The following is a 26,147-nucleotide window of genomic DNA, read 5'->3' as shown; positions in this document are numbered from 1 at the left end:
CATATAAATCACATAGATAGAAATAACATACAATGACAATTCTGAAAGTATATAAACTTTTGTTAAACTGCCAAAACCCAATACAAACCATAACAGTCTCTCAGTGGGCCCAACACCTGTGCCGCGGGTCTGCCTGAGGAAGTCCAAAGCCACAGGGCAGCCTTTGGTGCTGGGACACCACATATAACTTACATCTTCCTGTCATTCATGTGTATCACCCTTTGTCAGTCCTGTAATACTTACAGCAGCCTTGCCTTCAGCTGTGAGCATAGCGCTTTTGCAAAACTACAACTCCCAGCATGCCCAGAAATCCTTTGACTGTCCAGGCATGCTTGAAGTTGTAGTTTTGCAACAGCTGGAGGCACACGATTGGTAAAACTCTGTGTTACGGCAGTGTTGCAGGCTGTGTTCCTCCATCTTTTGTCTATGATCCTTGGACACCCTCAGGCTGCTGTGGGACTCATCAGTGTCCCAGGAGGTATGGGGACCCCTAGTGGTGGGATTTTCAAAGGCAGATTTCTTTACTAAAATTTGAAATTCCTTTAAAGAAGTATATTAGAAAAACAATAGTTTTGCCAAGATGTACAACATATTAAAAGGTTTTTATATCTGGCACTGCCCATTTCAGTCAAATATGCAAAATGTTGTTACAATATACTTTTATATGTTAAATCTTTTTATGTATTATTTTATTAATAGATATTTATCCTTTTTAAATTTACCTTATTTCACCTCTATATGAAGTGTTATAGTGCGCTCCCTCCCTCCCTAATATGTATAATTTGGGTGAACTGGCTGGTTACGGTGATAGTTTTGGTTGGCGTAGGTGTTTTTGTTTTTACTTATTTGTAGTCCATAATCTTTTAAGCTAGGTGCACTTTTTTTTAACAAATATTTCCTCCCAAGTGGCAATAAAAGACCCCTGGGGGGACAGGGGGGACATTTACACTTCATACAAAAGTCCCGGTTACTGGGAAAAACAGCCCCCTGTGGTGGCATTAGTCACTGGCAGAGTTGGTGGCGGCATTAGTCACTGGCAGAGTTGTTGTTGGTCTCTCAATACCAGTCTATTGTAGTGCCCAAGTAACAGTGATACATAGCCCCCCTATGTATCACTGTTACTTGGGCACTACAATAGACTTACCAACTTACCAAGAACGCCGTATTATACCTGCTGGGAAAATTCAGCTTGTGGGGAAGGCCATGTCCCCTTTGCACGAAACCCTAGCCACTTAGCGATCCTGGCGCAGATCAGCTAAAATCAGATAAATAGTGCTCAAATTGTGCCTAAATAACAGTTCTATATAGTGCGCAAATAATAGATCTAGGGGGAGATTTATCAAAACCTGTGAAGAGGAAAAGTGGAGCAGTTGCCCATAGCAACCAATCAGATCGCTTCTTTCATTTTGCAGAGGCCTTGTTAAAAATGAAAAAAGAAATCTTATTGGTTGCTATGGGCAACTGCACCACTCTTCCTCTACACAGGTTTTGATAAATCCCCCCCTAGTGTCCAAATAACAGTTCCATATATTGTCCAAATAACAGTTCTTTAAAAAGCCCAAAAATAGTTACAGTATTATATAGTAAACAAATGACAGCGCTGAAATAAAGGCTATATATAGTGCCCAAATAGCAGTTCCGTATAGTGCCCAAATCAAAGTTCTATATAGTGGGAGATTTATCAAAACCTATGAAGAGGAAAAGTTGCCCAGTTGCCCATAGCAACCAATCAGATCGCTGCTTTCATTTTTAAAGAGGCCTGGTAAAAATGAAAGAAGCGATCTGATTGGTTGTTATGGGCAACCACACTACTCTTCCTCTGCACAGGTTTTGATAAATTTCCCCCACAGTGTTCAAATAACAGTTTTATAAAGTGCCCAAATAACAGTGCCATATGGTGCCAGGATTACAGTTTTAAATTCCGCCCAAATATATATTCTGTATAGGGGGAGATTTGTCAAAACCTGTGTAGAGTAGGGGTGGCGCAGTTTCCCATAACGACCAATCAGATGGCTTCTTTCATTTTTCACAGGTCTCTTTAAAAATGAAAGAAGCGATCTGATTGGTTGCTATAGGCAACTGCGCCACCCCTACTCTACACAGGTTTTGATAAATCTCCCCCATAGTGTGCAAATAACTGTACCAAACAGCAGTTCTTTATGGGGGAGATTTATCAAAACCTGTCCAGAGGAAGAGTTGCCCAGTTGCCCATAGCAACCAATCAGATCGCTTCTTTCATTTTGGAAAAGGCCTCTGACAAATTAAAGAAGCGTTCAAATACCAGTTCTTTATCATTTTTTTTGCAAAAAAATAAATAAATATATATATATTCAGTAGTGCCTAAATAAAATATTATATAGGGGCAGATTCATCAAAAACTGTGCAGAGGAAGAGTGGTGCAGTTGTCATAGCAACCAATCAGATCGCTTCTTTCATTTTAAAAGAGACCTGTGAAAAATGAAAGAAATGATCTGATTGGTTGCCATGGGACACTGCCCCACTCTTCCTCTGGACAGGTTTTGATGAATCTCCCCATAGTGCCCATCATGAGTTCTATCCAATGCCCAACTGTGCTATATAATTCTTAAAATAACATGTTGAATAGTAACGACTTATCAGTCCTATACATGGTGCACAGATAATCCCGCTATACAGTGCCTTAAAGAGTAGCTATCACTAACTTAAATTTCCCTGCTCCCCCTCCCCATCTGTCCCTGACACTAACTACATCTATTCCTGTATTTATTTTTATCAAAATCCCCCCAAAAATTACCTTTTTTTAGATCATCTTTGGTAGCTCAGAGTTGAGCTCTCTGCGGAGGGCAGAAATTGGGCGGCCCTGGGAGGCGCAACGTCATCTGAAGCCTGCCTGGGGCTCGCTTCCGCCCGTCTCCTCTCTCTCCTGCAACTCGCGCGCTGCAATGAATGAGGAGAGGGAGATTCAGGGGGTGGGGTTATTTAAATTTCGCGCATGAGCGCTGTGCTCGCTCTCTGCCTGTATAGGAAACAGGCAGAGAGCGAGCACAGTGCTCGTGCGCACGCGCACGGCGTGCAAAATTTAAATATCCCCGCCCCCCTGCATCTCCTTCTCCTCATTCATGTTAACACGCATTCTGGACCACACTGTGCCACGCTGCCCAGCTAGCGCTTGTCCGAATGTGATCAACGTAGGGGATGGGGCATATAGAGTGACACCTAGTGGCCAGGTTTTCAAATGTTAAAAAAAACATGTATAACATGATTTTTTTTGAGCCATATAGGGTGATACCTAGTGGCCAGGTTTTCAAATGTTAAAAAAAACAGGTATAACATGATTTTTTTTGAGCCATATAGGGTGATACCTAGTGGCCAGGTTTTCAAATGTTAAAAAAAACAGGTATAACATGATTTTAAAAAATTTTTTTTTAAATAAAATATATTACAAACATTTTTCTTTTTACATAATCAATTTAATAATTTTTTTAATGAGAGTACCCATTTAATATTAAAGAATACATGACTTAAAGGGGTACTCCACTGGCCCAGCATCCGGAACATTTTTGTTCCAAATGCTGGGTGCGGGGGTCGTGATGTCACGGCCACACCCCTTGTGACGTCACATCACCCCCCCTCAATGCAAGTCTATGGGAGGGGGCGTGGCTGCCGCCACGCCCCCTCCCATAGACTTGCATTGAGGGGGTGGGACGTGACGTCACAAGAGGTGTGGCCGTGACGTCATGACCCGCGCAGCCCAAAACAAAATGTCCCGGATGCTGGGCCAGTGGAGTACCCCTTTAAGTTCACGTCAAGTCCCAAGGGAGAAAGTTCAGAGCCTGGCATGGGGTGGTGTCTGGGGGTCCATTGCCCCTTCTGCCCATGCTATGTCTATGAGATGCAGTGACCTGCGGCGGGCGCTCTCCTCCTCCTCCTCCTCCTCTTTGTTTCCTGTTCTCCTCTTTTATGATGCTGAGAATTGATGGTTGCTGATAAACCTGCCCAGAAAACATAATGAGACAGACGGACCGAGCGCAGAGGGAGGAGGGAGAGCCAGTGTGTGGGAGAGCTGCACAGGTTGTACCACTGATCCACACAGCCAAGGGTGACAGGTTACAATACAGATGTAGCAGAGCTGACTATGTACTGCAGTGTTTGTGCTGCACTGTGTGAGAGCACCTTGCGGTGACTTGTGCCCAATGCTAAACTCAGCTCTACTACATTGAAGCCACATTGCAGCAGAAGCGAAGCCTGAGATATCCGCAGCCCCCCAAAAAGGCATCTTTGAAGGCAGCTGGGGATCTCCAAATAGACAGCACTGAGGCAAAGAGACAGCGAGCGGTGTGGATGTGACAGCTCAGCTCTCCCAGCTGTTTCCTCCCCCTCAGCCAATCCTCACGCCTTCTGTTTTTGAGTCTCATCCTCCTCCCCCGCCCTGGGCTGCTGGTCCCTGAGCATCCCTGAGAAAGAGAGGGAGCGAGAGAGAGAGAGAGAGAGAGAGAGAGAGAGAGAGGGGGAGGAGAAAGAGAGAGAGAGGGAGACAGGAGAGAGGGCTGCGTCTGCTCGTCACGTCCGGAGACATCCCAGAATGATCCCAGATCCGAGACCCCAGTGACGGGAACCTCCTCCGTGCATCCCCCCCTCTCTCCTCCTCTCCTCTTTTTTCCTTCTTTCCCCCCTTTCTCCATCCTTTCCTCTGCCCCTTCCTCAATCCTTTCATCCTCTCCTCGTAGCCCTCACCTTTCTCCATCCGTCACCCCAAGTATCGTCTGTCTGTCGCCCCCCAACCCGTCAGCTCCGCACATCCACAGCATCAATCCCACTCAGTGATCAGCATGGGCTGCATCGGATCTCACAGTCCAGGTAAGAACCTTATACACACGGCACACTACACACTGCACATTACACACCGCACACTACACACCGCACATTACACACTGCACATTACACACCGCACATTACACACTACACACCGCACATTACACACCGCACATTACACACCGCACATTACACACCGCACATTACACACCGCACATTACACACTGCACACCGCACACTACACACTACACACCACACACTACACACCGCACACTACACACTGCACATTACACACCGCACACTACACACCGCACATTACACACTGCACATTACACACCGCACATTACACACTACACACCGCACATTACACACCGCACATTACACACCGCACATTACACACCGCACATTACACACCGCACATTACACACTACACACCGCACACTGCACACTACACACCACACACTACACACCGCACACTACACACTGCACATTACACACCGCACACTACACACCACACACCGCACACCGCACACTACACACCGCACACTACACACCGCACACTACACACCACACACCGCACACTACACACCGCACACTACACACTGCACACCGCACACTACACACACCGCACACTGCACACTACACACTACACACCGCACACTACACACTAAACACCGCACACTACACACCGCACACTGTACACTGCACACTACACACTGCACACTACACACCGCAGACTACACACCGCACACTACAATACAAGACTGGACCATAATACACACTACACACTGCAATACAACACTGGACCATAATACAGACTACAAACTGCAATACAACACTGGACCATAATACAGACTACACACTGCAATACAACACTGGACCATAATACAAACTACACACTGCAATACAACACTGGACCATAATACACACTACACACTGCAATACAACACTGGACCATAATACACACTACACACTGCAATACAACACTGGACCATACTACAGACTGCACACTGCAATACAACACTGGACCATAATACACACTACACACTGCAATACAACACTGGACCATAATACAGACTACACACTGCAATACAACACTGAACCATAATACAGACTACACACTGCAATACAACACTGGACCATAATACACACTACACACTACAATATAACACTAGACCATAATACACACTACACACTATAATACAACACTGGACCATAATACACACTACACACTGCAATACAACACGGGACCATAATACACACTACACACTGCAATACAACACTGGACCATAATACACACTACACACTGCAATACAACACTGGACCATAATACACACTACACACTGCAATACAACACTGGACCATAATACACACTACACACTGCAATACAACACTGGACCATAATACACACTACACACTGCAATACAACACGGGAGCATAATATACACTACACACTGCAATATAACACTGGACCATAATACATACTACACACTGCAATACAACACTGGACCATAATACACAATACACACTGCAATACAACACTGGACCATAATACACACTACACACTGCAATACAACACTGGACCATAATATATACTACACACTGCAATACAACTCTGGACCATAATACACACTACACACTGCAATACAACACTGGACCATAATACACAATACACACTGCAATACAACACTGGACCATAATACAGACTACACACTGCAATACAACACTGGACCATAATACACAATACACACTGCAATACAACACTGGACCATAATACACACTACGCACTGCAATACAACACGGGAGCATAATATATACTACACACTGCAATACAACTCTGGACCATAATACACACTACACACTGCAATACAACACTGGACCATAATATATACTACACACTGCAATACAACACTGGACCATAATACACACTACACACTGCAATACAACACTGGACCATAATACACAATACACACTGCAATACAACACTGGACCATAATACAGACTACACACTGCAATACAACACTGGACCATAATACACACTACACACTGCAATACTACACTGGACCATAATACATACTACACACTGCAATACAACACTGGACCATAATACACAATACACACTGCAATACAACACTGGACCATAATACACACTACACAATACAATACAATACAATACAACACTGGACCATAATACACACTACACAATACAATACAACACTGGAACATAATACACACTACACACTGCAATACAACACTGGACCAAAATACAGACTACACACTGCAATACAACACTGGACCATAATACACACTACAAACTGCAATACAACACTGGACCATAATACAGACTACACATTGCAATACAACACTGGACCATAATACACACTACACACTGCAATACAACACTGGACCATAATACACACTGCAATACAACACAGGACCGTAATACACACTACACAATACAATACAACACTGGACCATAATACAGACTACACACTGCAATACAACACTGGACCATAATACAGACTACACACTGCAATACAACACTGGACCATAATACACACTACACACTGCAATACAACACTGGACCCTAAAACAGACTACACACTGCAATACAACACTGGACCATAAAACAGACTACACACTGCAATACAACACTGGACCATAATACAGACTACACACTGCAATACAACACTGGACCATAATACAGACTACACACTGCAATACAACACTGGACCATAATACACACTACACACTGCAATACAACACTGGACTATAATACACACTACACACTGCAATACAACACTGGACCATAATACAGACTACACACTGCAATACAACACTGAACCATAATACAGACTACACACTGCAATACAACACTGGAACGTAATTCACACTAAACACTGCAATTCAACACTGGACCGTAATTCACACTACACACTGCAATACAACACTGGACAATGATACACACTACACACTGCAATACAACACTGGACCATAATACCATAATACACACTACACACTGCAATATAACACTGGACCATAATACACACTACACACTGCAATACAACACTGGACCATAATACAGACTACACACTGCAATACAACACTGGACCATAATACACACTACACACTGCAATACAACACTGGACCATAATGCAGACTACACACGGCAATACAACACTGGACCATAATACAGACTACACACTGCAATACAACACTGGACCATAATACACACTACACACTGAAATACAACACTGGACCATAATACAGACTACCCACTGCAATACAACACTGGACCATAATACAGACTACACACTGCAATACAACACTGGACCATAATACACACTACACACTGCAATACAACACTGGACCATAATACACACTACACACTGCAATACAAAACTGGACCATAATACACACTACACACTGCAATACAACACTGGACCATAATACACACTGCAATACAACACTAGACCATAATACACACTACACACTGCTATACAACACTGGACCATAATACACACTACACACTGCAATACAAAACTGGACCATAATACACACTACACACTGCAATACAACACTGGACCATAATACACACTACACACTGCAATACAACACTGGACCATAATACAGACTACACACTGCAATACAACACTGGACCATAATACACACTACACACTGCAATACAACACTGGACCATAATACAGACTACACACTGCAATACAACACTGGACCATAATACAGACTACACACTGCAATACAACACTGGACCATAATACACACTACACACTGCAATACAACACTGGACCATAATACAGACTACACACTGCAATACAACACTGGACCATAATACACACTACACACTGCAATACAACACTGGACCATAATACAGACTACACACTGCAATACAACACTGGACCATAATACAGACTACACACTGCAGTACAACACTGGACCATAATACACACTACACACTGCAATACAACACTGGACCATAATACAGACTACACACTGAAATACAACACTGGACCATAATACATAATACACACTGCAATACAACACTGGACAATAATACATACTACACACAGCAATACAACACTGGACCATAATACACACTACACACTGCAATACAACACTGGACCATAATACAGACTACACACTGCAATACAACACTGGACCATAATACACACTACACACTGCAATACAACACTGGACCATAATACAGACTACACACTACAATACAACACTGGACCATAATGCAGACTACACACTACAATACAACACTGGACCATAATACACACTACAATACAACACTGGGTCATAATACAGACTACACACTACAATACAACACTGGACCATAATACACACTACACACTGCAATACAACACTGGGCCATAATGCAGATTACACACTGCAATACAACACTGGACCATAATACACACTACACACTGCAATACAACACTGGACCATAATACAGACTACACACTGCAATACAACACTGGACCATAGTACAGACTACACACTGCAATACAACACTGGACATTAATACAGACTACACACTGTAATACAACACTGGACCATAATACAGACTACACACTGCAATACAACACTGGACCATAATACACACTACACACTGCAATACAACACTGGACCTTAATACACACTACACACTGCAATACAACACTGGACCATAATACAGACTACACACTGCAATACAACACTGGACCATAATGCACACTACACACTGCAATACAACACTGGACCATAATACAGACTACACACTGCAATACAACACTGGGCCATAATACACACTACACACTGCAATACAACACTGGACCATAATACAGACTACACACTGCAATACAACACTGGACCATAATACACACTACACACTGCAATACAACACTGGACCATAATACATACTACACACTGCAATACAACACTGGACCATAATACAGAGTACACACTGCAATACAACACTGGACCATAATACAGACTACACACTGCAATACAACACTGGACCATAATACACACTACACACTGCAATACAACACTGGACTATAATACACACTACACACTGCAATACAACACTGGACCATAATACAGACTACACACTGCAATACAACACTGGACCATAATACAGACTACACACTGCAATAAAACACTGGACCATAATTCACACTACACACTGCAATACAACACTGGACAATAATACACACTACACACTGCAATACAACACTGGACCATAATACACACTACACACTGCAAAATAACACTGGACCATAATACAGACTACACACTGCAATACAACACTGGACCGTAATTAACACTACACACTGCAATACAACACTGGACCATAATGCAGACTACACACGGCAATACAACACTGGACCATAATACAGACTACACACTGCAATACAACACTGGACCATAATACACACTACACACTGAAATACAACACTGGACCATAATACAGACTAAACACTGCAATACAACACTGGACCATAATACAGACTACACACTGCAATACAACACTGGACCCTAATACACACTACACACTGCAATACAACACTGGACCATAATACAGACTACACACTGCAATACAACACTGGACCATAATACACACTACACACTACAATACAACACTGGACCATAATACACACTACACACTGCAATACAAAACTGGACCATAATACACACTACACACTGCAATACAAAACTGGACCATAATACACACTACACACTGCAATACAACACTGGACCATAATACACACTACACACTGCAATACAACACTGGACCATAATACACACTACACACTGCAATACAACACTGGACCATAATACACACTACACACTGCTATACAACACTGGACCATAATACACACTACACACTGCAATACAAAACTGGACCATAATACACACTACACACTGCAATACAACACTGGACCATAATACACACTACACACTGCAATACAACACTGGACCATAATACAGACTACACACTGCAATACAACACTGGACCATAATACACACTACACACTGCAATACAACACTGGACCATAATACAGACTACACACTGCAATACAACACTGGACCATAATACAGACTACACACTGCAATACAACACTGGACCCTAATACACACTACACACTGCAATACAACACTGGGCCATAATACAGACTACACACTGCAATACAACACTGGACCATAATACAGACTACACACTGCAGTACAACACTGGACCATAATACACACTACACACTGCAATACAACACTGGACCATAATACAGACTACACACTGAAATACAACACTGGACCATAATACATAATACACACTGCAATACAACACTGGACCATAATACACACTACACACTGCAATGCAACACTGGACCATAATACATACTACACACTGCAATACAACACTGGACCATAGTACACACTACACACTGAAATACAACACTGGACCATAATACAGACTACACACTACAATACAACACTGGGTCATAATACAGACTACACAGTACAATACAACACTGGACCATAATACACACTACACACTGCAATACAACACTGGACCATAATGCAGATTACACACTGCAATACAACACTGGACCATAATACACACTACACACTGCAATACAACACTGGACCATAATACAGACTACACACTGCAATACAACACTGGACCATAGTACAGACTACACACTGCAATACAACACTGGACATTAATACAGACTACACACTGTAATACAACACTGGACCATAATACAGACTACACACTGCAATACAACACTGGACCATAATACACACTACACACTGCAATACAACACTGGACCTTAATACACACTACACACTGCAATACAACACTGGACCATAATACAGACTACACACTGCAATACAACACTGGACCATAATGCACACTACACACTGCAATACAACACTGGACCATAATACAGACTACACACTGCAATACAACACTGGACCATAATACACACTACACACTGCAATACAACACTGGACCATAATACAGACTACACACTGCAATACAACACTGGACCATAATACACACTACACACTGCAATACAACACTGGACCATAATACACACTACACACTGCAATACAACACTGGACCATAATACAGACTACACACTGCAATACAACACTGGACCATAATACACACTACACACTGCAATACAACACTGGACCATAATACACACTGCAATACAACACTGGACCATAATACACACTACACACTGCAATACAACACTGGACCATAATACACACTACACACTGCAATACAACACTGGACCATAATACACACTACACACTGCAATACAACACTGGACCATAATACACACTACACACTGCAATACAACACTGGACTATAATACACACTACACACTGCAATACAACACTGGACCATAATACAGACTACACACTGCAATACAACACTGGACCATAATACACACTACACACTGCAATACAACACTGGACCATAATACAGACTACACACTGCAATACAACACTGGACCATAAAACAGACTACACACTGCAATACTACACTGGACCATAATACACACTATACACTGCAATACAACACTTGACCATAATACACACTAGACACTGCAATACAACACTGGGCCATAATACATACTACACACTGCAATACAACATTGGGCCATAATACATACTACACACTGCAATACAACACTGGACCATAATACACACTACACACTGCAATACAACACTAGACCATAATACACACTACACACTGCAATACAACACTGGACCATAATACAGACTACACATTGCAATACAACACTGGACCATAATGCAGACTACACACTGCAATTCAACACTGGACCATAATACACACTACACACTGCAATACAGCACGACCATAATACAGACTACACACTGCAATACAACAATGGACCATAATACAGACTACACACTGCAATACAACACTGGACCATAATACAGACTACACACTGCAATATAACACTGGACCATAATGCAGACTACACACTGCAATACAACACTGGACCATAATACAGACTACACACTGCAGTACAACACTGGACCATAATACAGACTACACATTGCAATATAACTCTGGACCATAATACAGACTACACACTGCAATACAACACTGGACCATAATACACACTACACACTGCAATACAACACTGGACCATAATACAGACTACACACTGCAATACAACACTGGACCATAATACAGACAACATACTGCAATACAACACTGGGCCATAATACACACTACACACTGCAATACAACACTGGACCATAATACAGACTACAAACTGCAATACAACACTGGACCATAATACAGACTACACACTGCAATACAACACTGGAACATAATACACACTACACAATACAATACAACACTGGACCATAATACAGACTACACACTGCAATACAACTCTGGACCATAATACAGACTACACACTGCAATACAACACTGGACCATAATACAGACTACACACTGCAATACAACACTGGACCATAATACACACTACACACTGCAATACAACACTGGACCATAATACAGACTACACACTGCAATACAACACTGGACCATAATACACACTACACACTGCAATACAACACTGGACCCTAAAACAGACTACACACTGCAATACAGCACTGGACCATAAAACAGACTACACGCTGCAATACAACACTGGACAATAATACATACTACACACTGCAATACAACACTGGACCATAATACAGACTACACACTGCAATACAACACTGGACCATAATACAGACTACACACTGCAATACAACACTGGACCATAATACACACTACACACTGCAATACAACACTGGACTATAATACACACTGCAATACAACACTGGACCGTAATTCACACTACACACTGCAATACAACACTGGACAATAATACACACTAAACACTGCAATACAACACTGGACCATAATACACACTACACACTGCAATATAACACTGGACCATAATACAGACTACACACTGCAATACAACACTGGACCATAATACAGACTACACACTGCAGTACAACACTGGACCATAATACAAACTACACACTGCAATACAACACTGGACCATTATACACACTACACACTGCAATACAACACTGGACCATATTACAGACTACACACTGCAATACAACACTGGACCATAATACAGACTAAACACTGCAATACAACACTGGACCATAATACACACTACACACTGCAATACAACACTGGACCATAATACACACTACACAGTACAATACAACACTGGACCATAATACACACTACACACTGCAATACAACACTGGACCATAATACAGACTACACACTGCAATACAACACTGGACCATAATACACACTACACACTGCAATACAACACTGGACCATAATACATACTACACACTGCAATACAACACTGGACCATAATACACAATACACACTGAAATACAACACTGGACCATAATACAGACTACACACTACAATACAACACTGGGTCATAATACAGACTGCACACTACAATACAAGACTGGACCATAATACACACTACACACTGCAATACAACACTGGACCATAATGCAGATTACACACTGCAATACAACACTGGACCATAATACACAATACACACTGAAATACAACACTGGACCATAATACAGACTACACACTACAATACAACACTGGGTCATAATACAGACTGCACACTACAATACAAGACTGGACCATAATACACACTACACACTGCAATACAACACTGGACCATAATGCAGATTACACACTGCAATACAACACTGGACCATAATACGCACTACACTTTGCAATACAACACAATGACATGTACACAATGCAACACAATAACATCCACCAGAACATCATTTCACACAAAGGTGCCACATTATAACATTTTACCCTAAACCATGGGACACATGGAAACAAAATAACTAACTTAACTGCACAATGCAACAGAACAACCTATACACTGCATCACAATAACAATGAACTGTATGACAACCTGTACAGTACAACAGAACAACCTATACACTGCAACAGAACAACCTATACACTGCATCACAATAATAATGAACTGTATCACAACCTGCACACTGCAACAGAACAACCTATACACTGCAACAGAACAACCTATACACTGTAACAGAACAACCTATACACTGCAACAGAACAACCTATACACTGCAACAGAACAACCTATACACTGCAACAGAACAACCTATACACTGCAACAGAACAACCTATACACTGTAACAGAACAACCTATACACTGCAACAGAACAACCTATACACTGCAACAGAACAACATATACACTGCAACAGAACAACCTATACACTGCAACAGAACAACCTATACACTGCAACAGAACAACCTATACACTGCAACAGAACAACCTGCACACTGCAACAGAACAACCTATACACTGCAACAGAACAACCTATACACTGCAACAGATTAACCTATACACTGTAACAGAACAACCTATACACTGCAACAGAATAACTTATACACTGCAACAGAACAATCTATACACTGCAACAGAACAACCTATACACTGCAACAGAACAACCTATACACTGTAACAGAACAACCTATACACTGCAACAGAACAACCTATACACTGCAACAGAACAATCTATACACTGCAACAGAACAACCTATACACTGCAACAGAACAACCTATACACTGCAACAGAACAACCTATACACTGCAACAGAACAACCTATACACTGCTACAGAACAACCTATACACTGCAACAGAACAACCTGCACACTGCAACAGAACAACCTATACACTGCAACAGAACAACCTATACACTGCAACAGAACAACCTATATACTGCATCACAATAATAATGAACTGTATCACAACCTGCACACTGTACCAGAACAACCTATACACTGTAACAGAACAACCTATACACTGCAACAGAACAACCTATACACTGCAACAGAACAACCTATACACTGCAACAGAACAACCTATACACTGTAACAGAACAACCTATACACTGCAACAGAATAACTTATACACTGCAACAGAACAATCTATACACTGCAACAGAACAACCTATACACTGCAACAGAATAACACTGAACTGTATGACAACCTGGACACTGCAACAGAACAACCTATACACTGCAACAGAACAACCTGCACACTGCAACAGAACAACCTATACACTGCAACAGAATAACTTATACACTGCAACAGAATAACTTATACACTGTAACAGAACAACCTATTGTTACGCTGAGCGCTCCGGGTCCCCGCTCCTCCCCGAAGCGCTCGCAGCGTTCTTTTATTCGCAGCGCTCCGGTCAGACCTGCTGACCGGTTGCGCTGCGATATTGCTCCCAGCCGGGATGCGATTTGCAATGCGGGACGCGCCCGCTCGCGATGCGCATCTCGGTCCCCGTACCTGACCCGTTCCCCGTCCGTGTTGTCCCTGTGCGCGCGGCCCCGCTCCTTAGGGCACACGCGCGCCGGGTCTCTGCAATTTAAAGGGCCAGTGCACCAATGATGGTGCCTGATCCAATCTCCCTGATTAGTTTCCACCTGTGCACTCCCTATTTATACCTCACTTCCCCTGCACTCCCTCGCCGGATCTTGTTGCCCTTGTGCCAGAGAAAGCCTTTCCTTGAGTGTTCCTAGCCTGTGTTCCAGACCTCCTGCCGTTGCCCCTGACTACGATCCTTGCTGCCTGCCCTGACCTTCTGCTACGTCCGACCTTGCTCTTGCCTTATCCCTTGTACCGCGCCTATCTCAGCAGTCAGAGAGGTTGAGCCGTTGCCGGTGGATATGACCTTGTTGCTACCGCCGCTGCAAGACCATCCCGCTTTGCAGCGGGCTCTGGTGAAAACCAGTAGCTACTTAGAACCGGTCCACCGACACGGTCCACGCCAATCCCTCTCTGACACAGAGGATCCACCTCCAGCCTGCCGAATCGTGACACACACTGTAACAGAACAACCTATACACTGCAACAGAACAACCTATACACTGCATCACAATAACACTGAACTGTATCACAACCTGCACACTGCAACAGAACAACCTATACACTGCATCACAATAATACTGAACTGTATCACAACCTGCACACTGCAACAGGACAACCTATACACTGCAACAGAACAACCCATACACTGCAACAGAACAACCTATACACTGCACCAGAACAACCTATACACTGCAACAGAACAACCTATACACTGCAACAGAACAACCTATACACTGCAACAGAACAACCTATACACTGCAACAGAACAACCTATACACTGCAACAGAACAACCTATACACTGCAACAGAACAACCTATACACTGCAACAGAACAACCTGCACACTGCAACAGAACAACCTATACACTGCAACAGAACAACCTATACACTGCAACAGAACAACCTATACACTGTAACAGAACAACCTATACACTGCAACAGAATAACTTATACACTGCAACAGAACAATCTATACACTGCAACAGAACAACCTATACACTGCAACAGAACAACCTATACACTGTAACAGAACAACCTATACACTGCAACAGACCAACCTATACACTGCAACAGAACAATCTATACACTGCAACAGAACAACCTATACACTGCAACAGAACAACCTATACACTGCAACAGAACAACCTATACACTGCAACAGAACAACCTATACACTGCAACAGAACAACCTATACACTGCAACAGAACAACCTATACACTGCTACAGAACAACCTATACACTGCAACAGAACAACCTGCACACTGCAACAGAACAACCTATACACTGCAACAGAACAACCTATACACTGCAACAGAACAACCTATATACTGCATCACAATAATAATGAACTGTATCACAACCTGCACACTGTACCAGAACAACCTATACACTGTAACAGAACAACCTATACACTGCAACAGAACAACCTATACACTGCAACAGAACAACCTATACACTGCAACAGAACAACCTATACACTGTAACAGAACAACCTATACACTGCAACAGAATAACTTATACACTGCAACAGAACAATCTATACACTGCAACAGAACAACCTATACACTGCAACAGAATAACACTGAACTGTATGACAACCTGGACACTGCAACAGAACAACCTATACACTGCAACAGAACAACCTGCACACTGCAACAGAACAACCTATACACTGCAACAGAATAACTTATACACTGCAACAGAATAACTTATACACTGTAACAGAACAACCTATTGTTACGCTGAGCGCTCCGGGTCCCCGCTCCTCCCCGAAGCGCTCGCAGCGTTCTTTTATTCGCAGCGCTCCGGTCAGACCTGCTGACCGGTTGCGCTGCGATATTGCTCCCAGCCGGGATGCGATTTGCAATGCGGGACGCGCCCGCTCGCGATGCGCATCTCGGTCCCCGTACCTGACCCGTTCCCCGTCCGTGTTGTCCCTGTGCGCGCGGCCCCGCTCCTTAGGGCACACGCGCGCCGGGTCTCTGCAATTTAAAGGGCCAGTGCACCAATGATGGTGCCTGATCCAATCTCCCTGATTAGTTTCCACCTGTGCACTCCCTATTTATACCTCACTTCCCCTGCACTCCCTCGCCGGATCTTGTTGCCCTTGTGCCAGAGAAAGCCTTTCCTTGAGTGTTCCTAGCCTGTGTTCCAGACCTCCTGCCGTTGCCCCTGACTACGATCCTTGCTGCCTGCCCTGGCCTTCTGCTACGTCCGACCTTGCTCTTGCCTTATCCCTTGTACCGCGCCTATCTCAGCAGTCAGAGAGGTTGAGCCGTTGCCGGTGGATATGACCTTGTTGCTACCGCCGCTGCAAGACCATCCCGCTTTGCAGCGGGCTCTGGTGAAAACCAGTAGCTACTTAGAACCGGTCCACCGACACGGTCCACGCCAATCCCTCTCTGACACAGATGATCCACCTCCAGCCTGCCGAATCGTGACAGTAGATCCGGCCATGGATTCCGCTGAGGTGCCGCTGTCAAGTCTTGCCGACATTTCCACGGTGATCGCCCAGCAATCCCTAATGATCACCCAACGAAATCACCAGCTGTCATACTTGACCACCGTGACACAGCAACTTCAGTCACAGACACAGCAGCTGCAACAGCACCAACCATCTCCTCCGCCGGCTCCTGCAACTCCTCCGCAGCGACCGGCTGCTCCTAACCCCCGCTTGTCCCTGCCGGACAAATTTGATGGGGACTCTAGACTCTGCCGTGGTCTCCTGCCTGGGAAGGCCCTGCCATGTGCCACACCGCTCGGAGCACCTCTCTCACAGTATCCTTTGCAATCCACCCCTGTGCCTCCCGCCGAGGAGGCTATGCAAGTGGATCGGTCTCGTCTGACCCCTGAAGAGAGGACTCGCCGCAGAAAGAAAGATTTACTTCTATACTGCACTGTGCGTTACCGCACAGAACCCCTGCTCTTGAGCATGGAACTGTATCTCGAAAAAATTGAACTTTTTGTTTTGCCCAAATGCTCCTCTGAAGTCCTCCTTGGTTTGCCATGGCTCCAACGCCACTCCTCTACCCTTGTCTGGACAACCGGGGAGATCAAGAGCTGGGGTGCTTCTTTCCACAGAAAATGCCTCACGTCTGCTCCCAGTCCCGTCAGTCAAACCTCTGTGTCTCCTCCTTTACCTGGTCTCCCCAAGGCCTATGTGGACTATGCTGTGTCTCCTCCACACAGCCCCCGTCCTGTTAACACTCTGCCCCGTGCCAAGCTTCACCCTCTTCCCTCCCTCCCCACTCCCACGCCTTCTTGTGTGCCCGCTGTTGATGAGGTTTCCCGGGGCTTCGCCACCGTCTGGAAAAAGACTCTAAAACCCCTCATACTAGCCTCATCCCGGGTGAAGAAGCTTGCCGAAGAAAAAAGAAGAACTCCTCCTGTTTTTGTGTGGCTCTCCATCAAGTATATCCGCTTCCGTGTCCCCAGTTTTAATCTGGGACCACGTTATCTTGGACCCTTTGTAGTTAAGTGCCCAGAGGAGAGATCTTGGGAACCTGAGGACAACATCCTGGACAAAAGTCTTATCCTCAGGTTCTCAGGCTCCAAGAGGAGGGGGAGACCCAAAGGGGGGGGGGGGGGGGGGGGGGTACTGTTACGCTGAGCGCTCCGGGTCCCCGCTCCTCCCCGAAGCGCTCGCAGCGTTCTTTTACTCGCAGCGCTCCGGTCAGACCTGCTGACCGGGTGCGCTGCGATATTGCTCCCAGCCGGAATGCGATTTGCGATGCGGGACGCGCCCACTCGCGATGCGCATCTCGGTCCCCGTACCTGACCCGTTCCCCGTCTGTGTTGTCCCTGTGCGCGCGGCCCCGCTCCTTAGGGCACGCGCGCGCCGGGTCTCTGCAATTTAAAGGGCCAGTGCACCAATGATGGTGCCTGGCCCAATCTCCATGATTAGTTTCCACCTGTGCACTCCCTATTTATACCTCACTTCCCCTTCCCTTCCTTGCCGGATCTTGTTACCATTGTGCCAGTGAAAGCGTTCCCTTGTGTGTTCCTAGCCTGTGTTCCAGACCTCCTGCCGTTGCCCCTGACTACGATCCTTGCTGCCTGCCCTGACCTTCTGCTACGTCCGACCTTGCTCTTGTCTACTCCCTTGTACCGCGCCTATCTCAGCAGTCAGAGAGGTTGAGCCGTTGCCGGTGGATACGACCTGGTTGCTACCGCCGCTGCAAGACCATCCCGCTTTGCGGCGGGCTCTGGTGAAAACCAGCAGCAACTTAAAACCGGTCCACCGACACGGTCCACGCCAATCCCTCTCTGACACAGAGGATCCACCTCCAGCCTGCCGAATCGTGACACACACTGTAACAGAACAACCTATACACTGCAACAGAACAACCTATACACTGCATCACAATAACACTGAACTGTATCACAACCTGCACACTGCAACAGAACAACATATACACTGTAACAGAACAACCTATACCCTGTAACAGAACAACCTATACACTGCAACAGAACAACCTATACACTGCAACAGAACAACCTATACACTGCATCACAATAATACTGAACTGTATCACAACCTGCACACTGCAACAGGACAACCTATACACTGCAACAGAACAACCCATACACTGCAACAGAACAACCTATACACTGCACCAGAACAACCTATACACTGCAACAGAACAACCTATACACTGCAACAGAACAACCTATACACTGCAACAGAACAACCTATACACTGCAACAGAACAACCTGTACACTGCAACAGAATAACTTAAACACTGCAACAGAACAACCTATACACTGCAACAGAACAACCTATACACTGTAACAGAATAACTTATACACTGCAACAGAATAACTTATACACTGCAACAGAATAACTTATACACTGTAACAGAACAACCTATACACTGCAACAGAACAACCTATACACTGCAACAGAACAACCTATACACTGCATCACAATAACACTGAACTGTATGACAACCTGGACACTGCAACAGAACAACCTATACACTGCAACAGAACAACCTATACACTGCAACAGAACAACCTATACACTGCAACAGAACAACCTATACACTGCAACAGAACAACCTATACACTGCAACAGAACAACCTATACACTGCAACAGAACAACCTATACACTGCAACAGAACAACCTATACACTGCAACAGAACAACCTGTACACTGCAACAGAATAACTTATACACTGCAACAGAACAACCTATACACTGCAACAGAACAACCTATACACTGTAACAGAATAACTTATACACTGCAACAGAATAACTTATACACTGCAACAGAATAACTTATACACTGTAACAGAACAACCTATACACTGCAACAGAACAACCTATACACTGCAACAGAACAACCTATACACTGCATCACAATAACACTGAACTGTATGACAACCTGGACACTGCAACAGAACAACCTATACACTGCAACAGAACAACCTATACACTGCAACAGAACAACCTATACACTGCAACAGAACAACCTATACACTGCAACAGAACAACCTATACACTGCAACAGAACAACCTATACACTGCAACAGAATAACTTATACACTGCAACAGAATAACTTATACACTGCAACAGAATAACTTATACACTGCAACAGAATAACTTATACACTGTAACAGAACAACCTATACACTGCATCACAATAACACTGAACTGAATGACAACCTGCACACTGCAACAGAACAACCTATGCACTGCAACAGGACAACCTATACACTGCAACAGAACAACCCATACACTGCAACAGAACAACCTATACACTGCAACAGAACAACCTATACACTGCAACAGAACAACCTATACACTGCAACAGAACAACCTATACACTGCAACAGAACAACCTATACACTGCAACAGAACAACCTGTACACTGCAACAGAATAACTTATACACTGCAACAGAACAACCTATACACTGCAACAGAACAACCTATACACTGTAACAGAATAACTTATACACTGCAACAGAATAACTTATACACTGCAACAGAATAACTTATACACTGTAACAGAACAACCTATACACTGCAACAGAACAACCTATACACTGCAACAGAACAACCTATACACTGCATCACAATAACACTGAACTGTATGACAACCTGGACACTGCAACAGAACAACCTATACACTGCAACAGAACAACCTATACACTGCAACAGAACAACCTATACACTGCAACACAATAACACTGAACTGTATGACAACCTGGACACTGCAACAGAACAACCTGGACACTGAAACAGAACAACCTATACACTGCAACAGAACAACCTATACACTGCAACAGAACAACCTATACACTGCAACAGAATAACTTCTACACTGCAACAGAATAACTTATACACTGCAACAGAATAACTTATACACTGTAACAGAACAACCTATACACTGCATCACAATAATACTGAACTGTATCACAACCTGCACACTGCAACAGGACAACCTATACACTGCAACAGAACAACCCATACACTGCAACAGAACAACCTATACACTGCACCAGAACAACCTATACACTGCAACAGAACAACCTATACACTGCAACAGAACAACCTATACACTGCAACAGAACAACCTATACACTGCAACAGAACAACCTGTACACTGCAACAGAATAACTTAAACACTGCAACAGAACAACCTATACACTGCAACAGAACAACCTATACACTGTAACAGAATAACTTATACACTGCAACAGAATAACTTATACACTGCAACAGAATAACTTATACACTGTAACAGAACAACCTATACACTGCAACAGAACAACCTATACACTGCAACAGAACAACCTATACACTGCATCACAATAACACTGAACTGTATGACAACCTGGACACTGCAACAGAACAACCTATACACTGCAACAGAACAACCTATACACTGCAACAGAACAACCTATACACTGCAACAGAACAACCTATACACTGCAACAGAACAACCTATACACTGCAACAGAACAACCTATACACTGCAACAGAACAACCTATACACTGCAACAGAACAACCTATACACTGCAACAGAACAACCTGTACACTGCAACAGAATAACTTATACACTGCAACAGAACAACCTATACACTGCAACAGAACAACCTATACACTGTAACAGAATAACTTATACACTGCAACAGAATAACTTATACACTGCAACAGAATAACTTATACACTGTAACAGAACAACCTATACACTGCAACAGAACAACCTATACACTGCAACAGAACAACCTATACACTGCATCACAATAACACTGAACTGTATGACAACCTGGACACTGCAACAGAACAACCTATACACTGCAACAGAACAACCTATACACTGCAACAGAACAACCTATACACTGCAACAGAACAACCTATACACTGCAACAGAACAACCTATACACTGCAACAGAACAACCTATACACTGCAACAGAATAACTTATACACTGCAACAGAATAACTTATACACTGCAACAGAATAACTTATACACTGCAACAGAATAACTTATACACTGTAACAGAACAACCTATACACTGCATCACAATAACACTGAACTGAATGACAACCTGCACACTGCAACAGAACAACCTATGCACTGCAACAGGACAACCTATACACTGCAACAGAACAACCCATACACTGCAACAGAACAACCTATACACTGCAACAGAACAACCTATACACTGCAACAGAACAACCTATACACTGCAACAGAACAACCTATACACTGCAACAGAACAACCTATACACTGCAACAGAACAACCTATACACTGCAACAGAACAACCTGTACACTGCAACAGAATAACTTATACACTGCAACAGAACAACCTATACACTGCAACAGAACAACCTATACACTGTAACAGAATAACTTATACACTGCAACAGAATAACTTATACACTGCAACAGAATAACTTATACACTGTAACAGAACAACCTATACACTGCAACAGAACAACCTATACACTGCAACAGAACAACCTATACACTGCATCACAATAACACTGAACTGTATGACAACCTGGACACTGCAACAGAACAACCTATACACTGCAACAGAACAACCTATACACTGCAACAGAACAACCTATACACTGCAACACAATAACACTGAACTGTATGACAACCTGGACACTGCAACAGAACAACCTGGACACTGAAACAGAACAACCTATACACTGCAACAGAACAACCTATACACTGCAACAGAACAACCTATACACTGCAACAGAATAACTTCTACACTGCAACAGAATAACTTATACACTGCAACAGAATAACTTATACACTGTAACAGAACAACCTATACACTGCATCACAATAACACTGAACTGTATGACAACCTGCACACTGCAACAGAACAACCTATACACTGCAACAGGACAACCTATACACTGCAACAGAACAACCCATACACTGCAACAGAACAACCTATACACTGCAACAGAACAACCTATACACTGCAACAGAACAACCTATACACTGCAACAGAACAACCTATACACTGCAACAGAACAACCTATACACTGCAACAGAACAACCTATACACTGCAACAGAATAACTTATACACTGCAACAGAACAACCTATACACTGCAACAGAACAACCTATACACTGTAACAGAATAACTTATACACTGCAACAGAATAACTTATACACTGCAACAGAATAACTTATACACTGTAACAGAACAACCTATACACTGCAACAGAACAACCTATACACTGCAACAGAACAACCTATACACTGCATCACAATAACACTGAACTGTATGACTGTCACGATTCGGCTGGCAGGAGGTGGATCCTCTGTGCCAGAGAGGGATTGGCGTGGACCGTGCTAGTGGACCGGTTCTAAGTTACTACTGGTATTCACCAGAGCCCGCCGCAAAGCGGGATGGTCTTGCAGCGGCGGTAGTAACCAGGTCGTATCCACTAGCAACGGCTCAACCTCTCTGACTGCTGAAGATAGGCGAGGTACAAGGGAGTAGACAAGAGCAAGGTCGGATGTAGCAGAAGGTCGGGGCAGGCAGCAAGGATCGTAGTCAGGGGCAACGGCAGGAGGTCTGGAACACAGGCTAGGAACACACAAGGAAACGCTTTCACTGGCACAATGGCAACAAGATCCGGCGAGGGAGTGCAGGGGAAGTGAGGTATACATAGGGAGTGCACAGGTGAACACACTAATTAGAACAACTGCGCCAATCAGTGGCGCAGTGGCCCTTTAAATCGCAGAGACCCGGCGCGCGCGCGCCCTAGGGAGCAGGGCCGCGCGCGCCGGGACAGGACCGACGGAGAGCGAGTCAGGTACGGGAGCCGGGGTGCGCATCGCGAGCGGGCGCCACCCGCATCGCGAATCGCATCCCGGCTGGAGGCGGTATCGCAGCGCACCCGGTCAGTGGATCTGACCGGGGCGCTGCAGTAGCGAGGATGTGGCGAGCGCTCCGGGGAGGAGCGGGGACCCGGAGCGCTCGGCGTAACAGTACCCCCCCCCCCTTGGGTCTCCCCCTCTTCTTGGAGCCTGAGAACCTGAGGACCAGACTTTTGTCTAGAATGTTGTCCTCAGGTTCCCAGGATCTCTCTTCAGGACCACAGCCCTCCCAATCAACCAAAAAATTTTTTTTCCCTCTGACCGTCTTGGAGGCCAGTATCTCCTTTACGGAGAAGATGTCAGAGGAACCGGAAACAGGAGTGGGAGAAACAAGTTTGGGAGAGAAACGGTTGATGATGAGTGGTTTAAGAAGAGAGACATGAAAGGCATTAGGAATACGAAGAGAAGGAGGAAGAAGAAGTTTGTAAGAGACAGGATTAATTTGGCACAAGATTT

The 26,147-nt window shown here is 44.0% G+C and overlaps 2 protein-coding genes across 3 annotated transcripts in view; one reads left to right on the top strand and one right to left on the bottom strand.

The window, feature by feature from the left end:
• The window catches only part of ZYX (zyxin), a 270,649-nt gene that overhangs the window by 207,867 nt on the left and 36,635 nt on the right, over positions 1 to 26,147 (bottom strand). The gene's annotated exons all lie outside the window — the stretch shown is intronic.
• FAM131B (family with sequence similarity 131 member B) overlaps positions 4,055 to 26,147 on the top strand; it is a 125,276-nt gene continuing 103,183 nt past the window's right edge. For both annotated transcript variants that reach the window (XM_056529094.1, XM_056529093.1), the window contains exon 1: positions 4,055 to 4,836. In XM_056529094.1, coding sequence (XP_056385069.1) covers positions 4,809 to 4,836 — 28 coding nt within the window. In that variant the 5' untranslated portion in view covers positions 4,055 to 4,808. The remainder of the gene's footprint in view (positions 4,837 to 26,147) is intronic.

Source organism: Hyla sarda, chromosome 7, assembly GCF_029499605.1.
Source record: "Hyla sarda isolate aHylSar1 chromosome 7, aHylSar1.hap1, whole genome shotgun sequence".
Taxonomy (NCBI): Eukaryota; Metazoa; Chordata; class Amphibia; order Anura; family Hylidae; genus Hyla; species Hyla sarda.
Note: the sequence above shows the minus strand (reverse complement) of the source record. Positions and strands in the feature narration are given on the sequence as shown.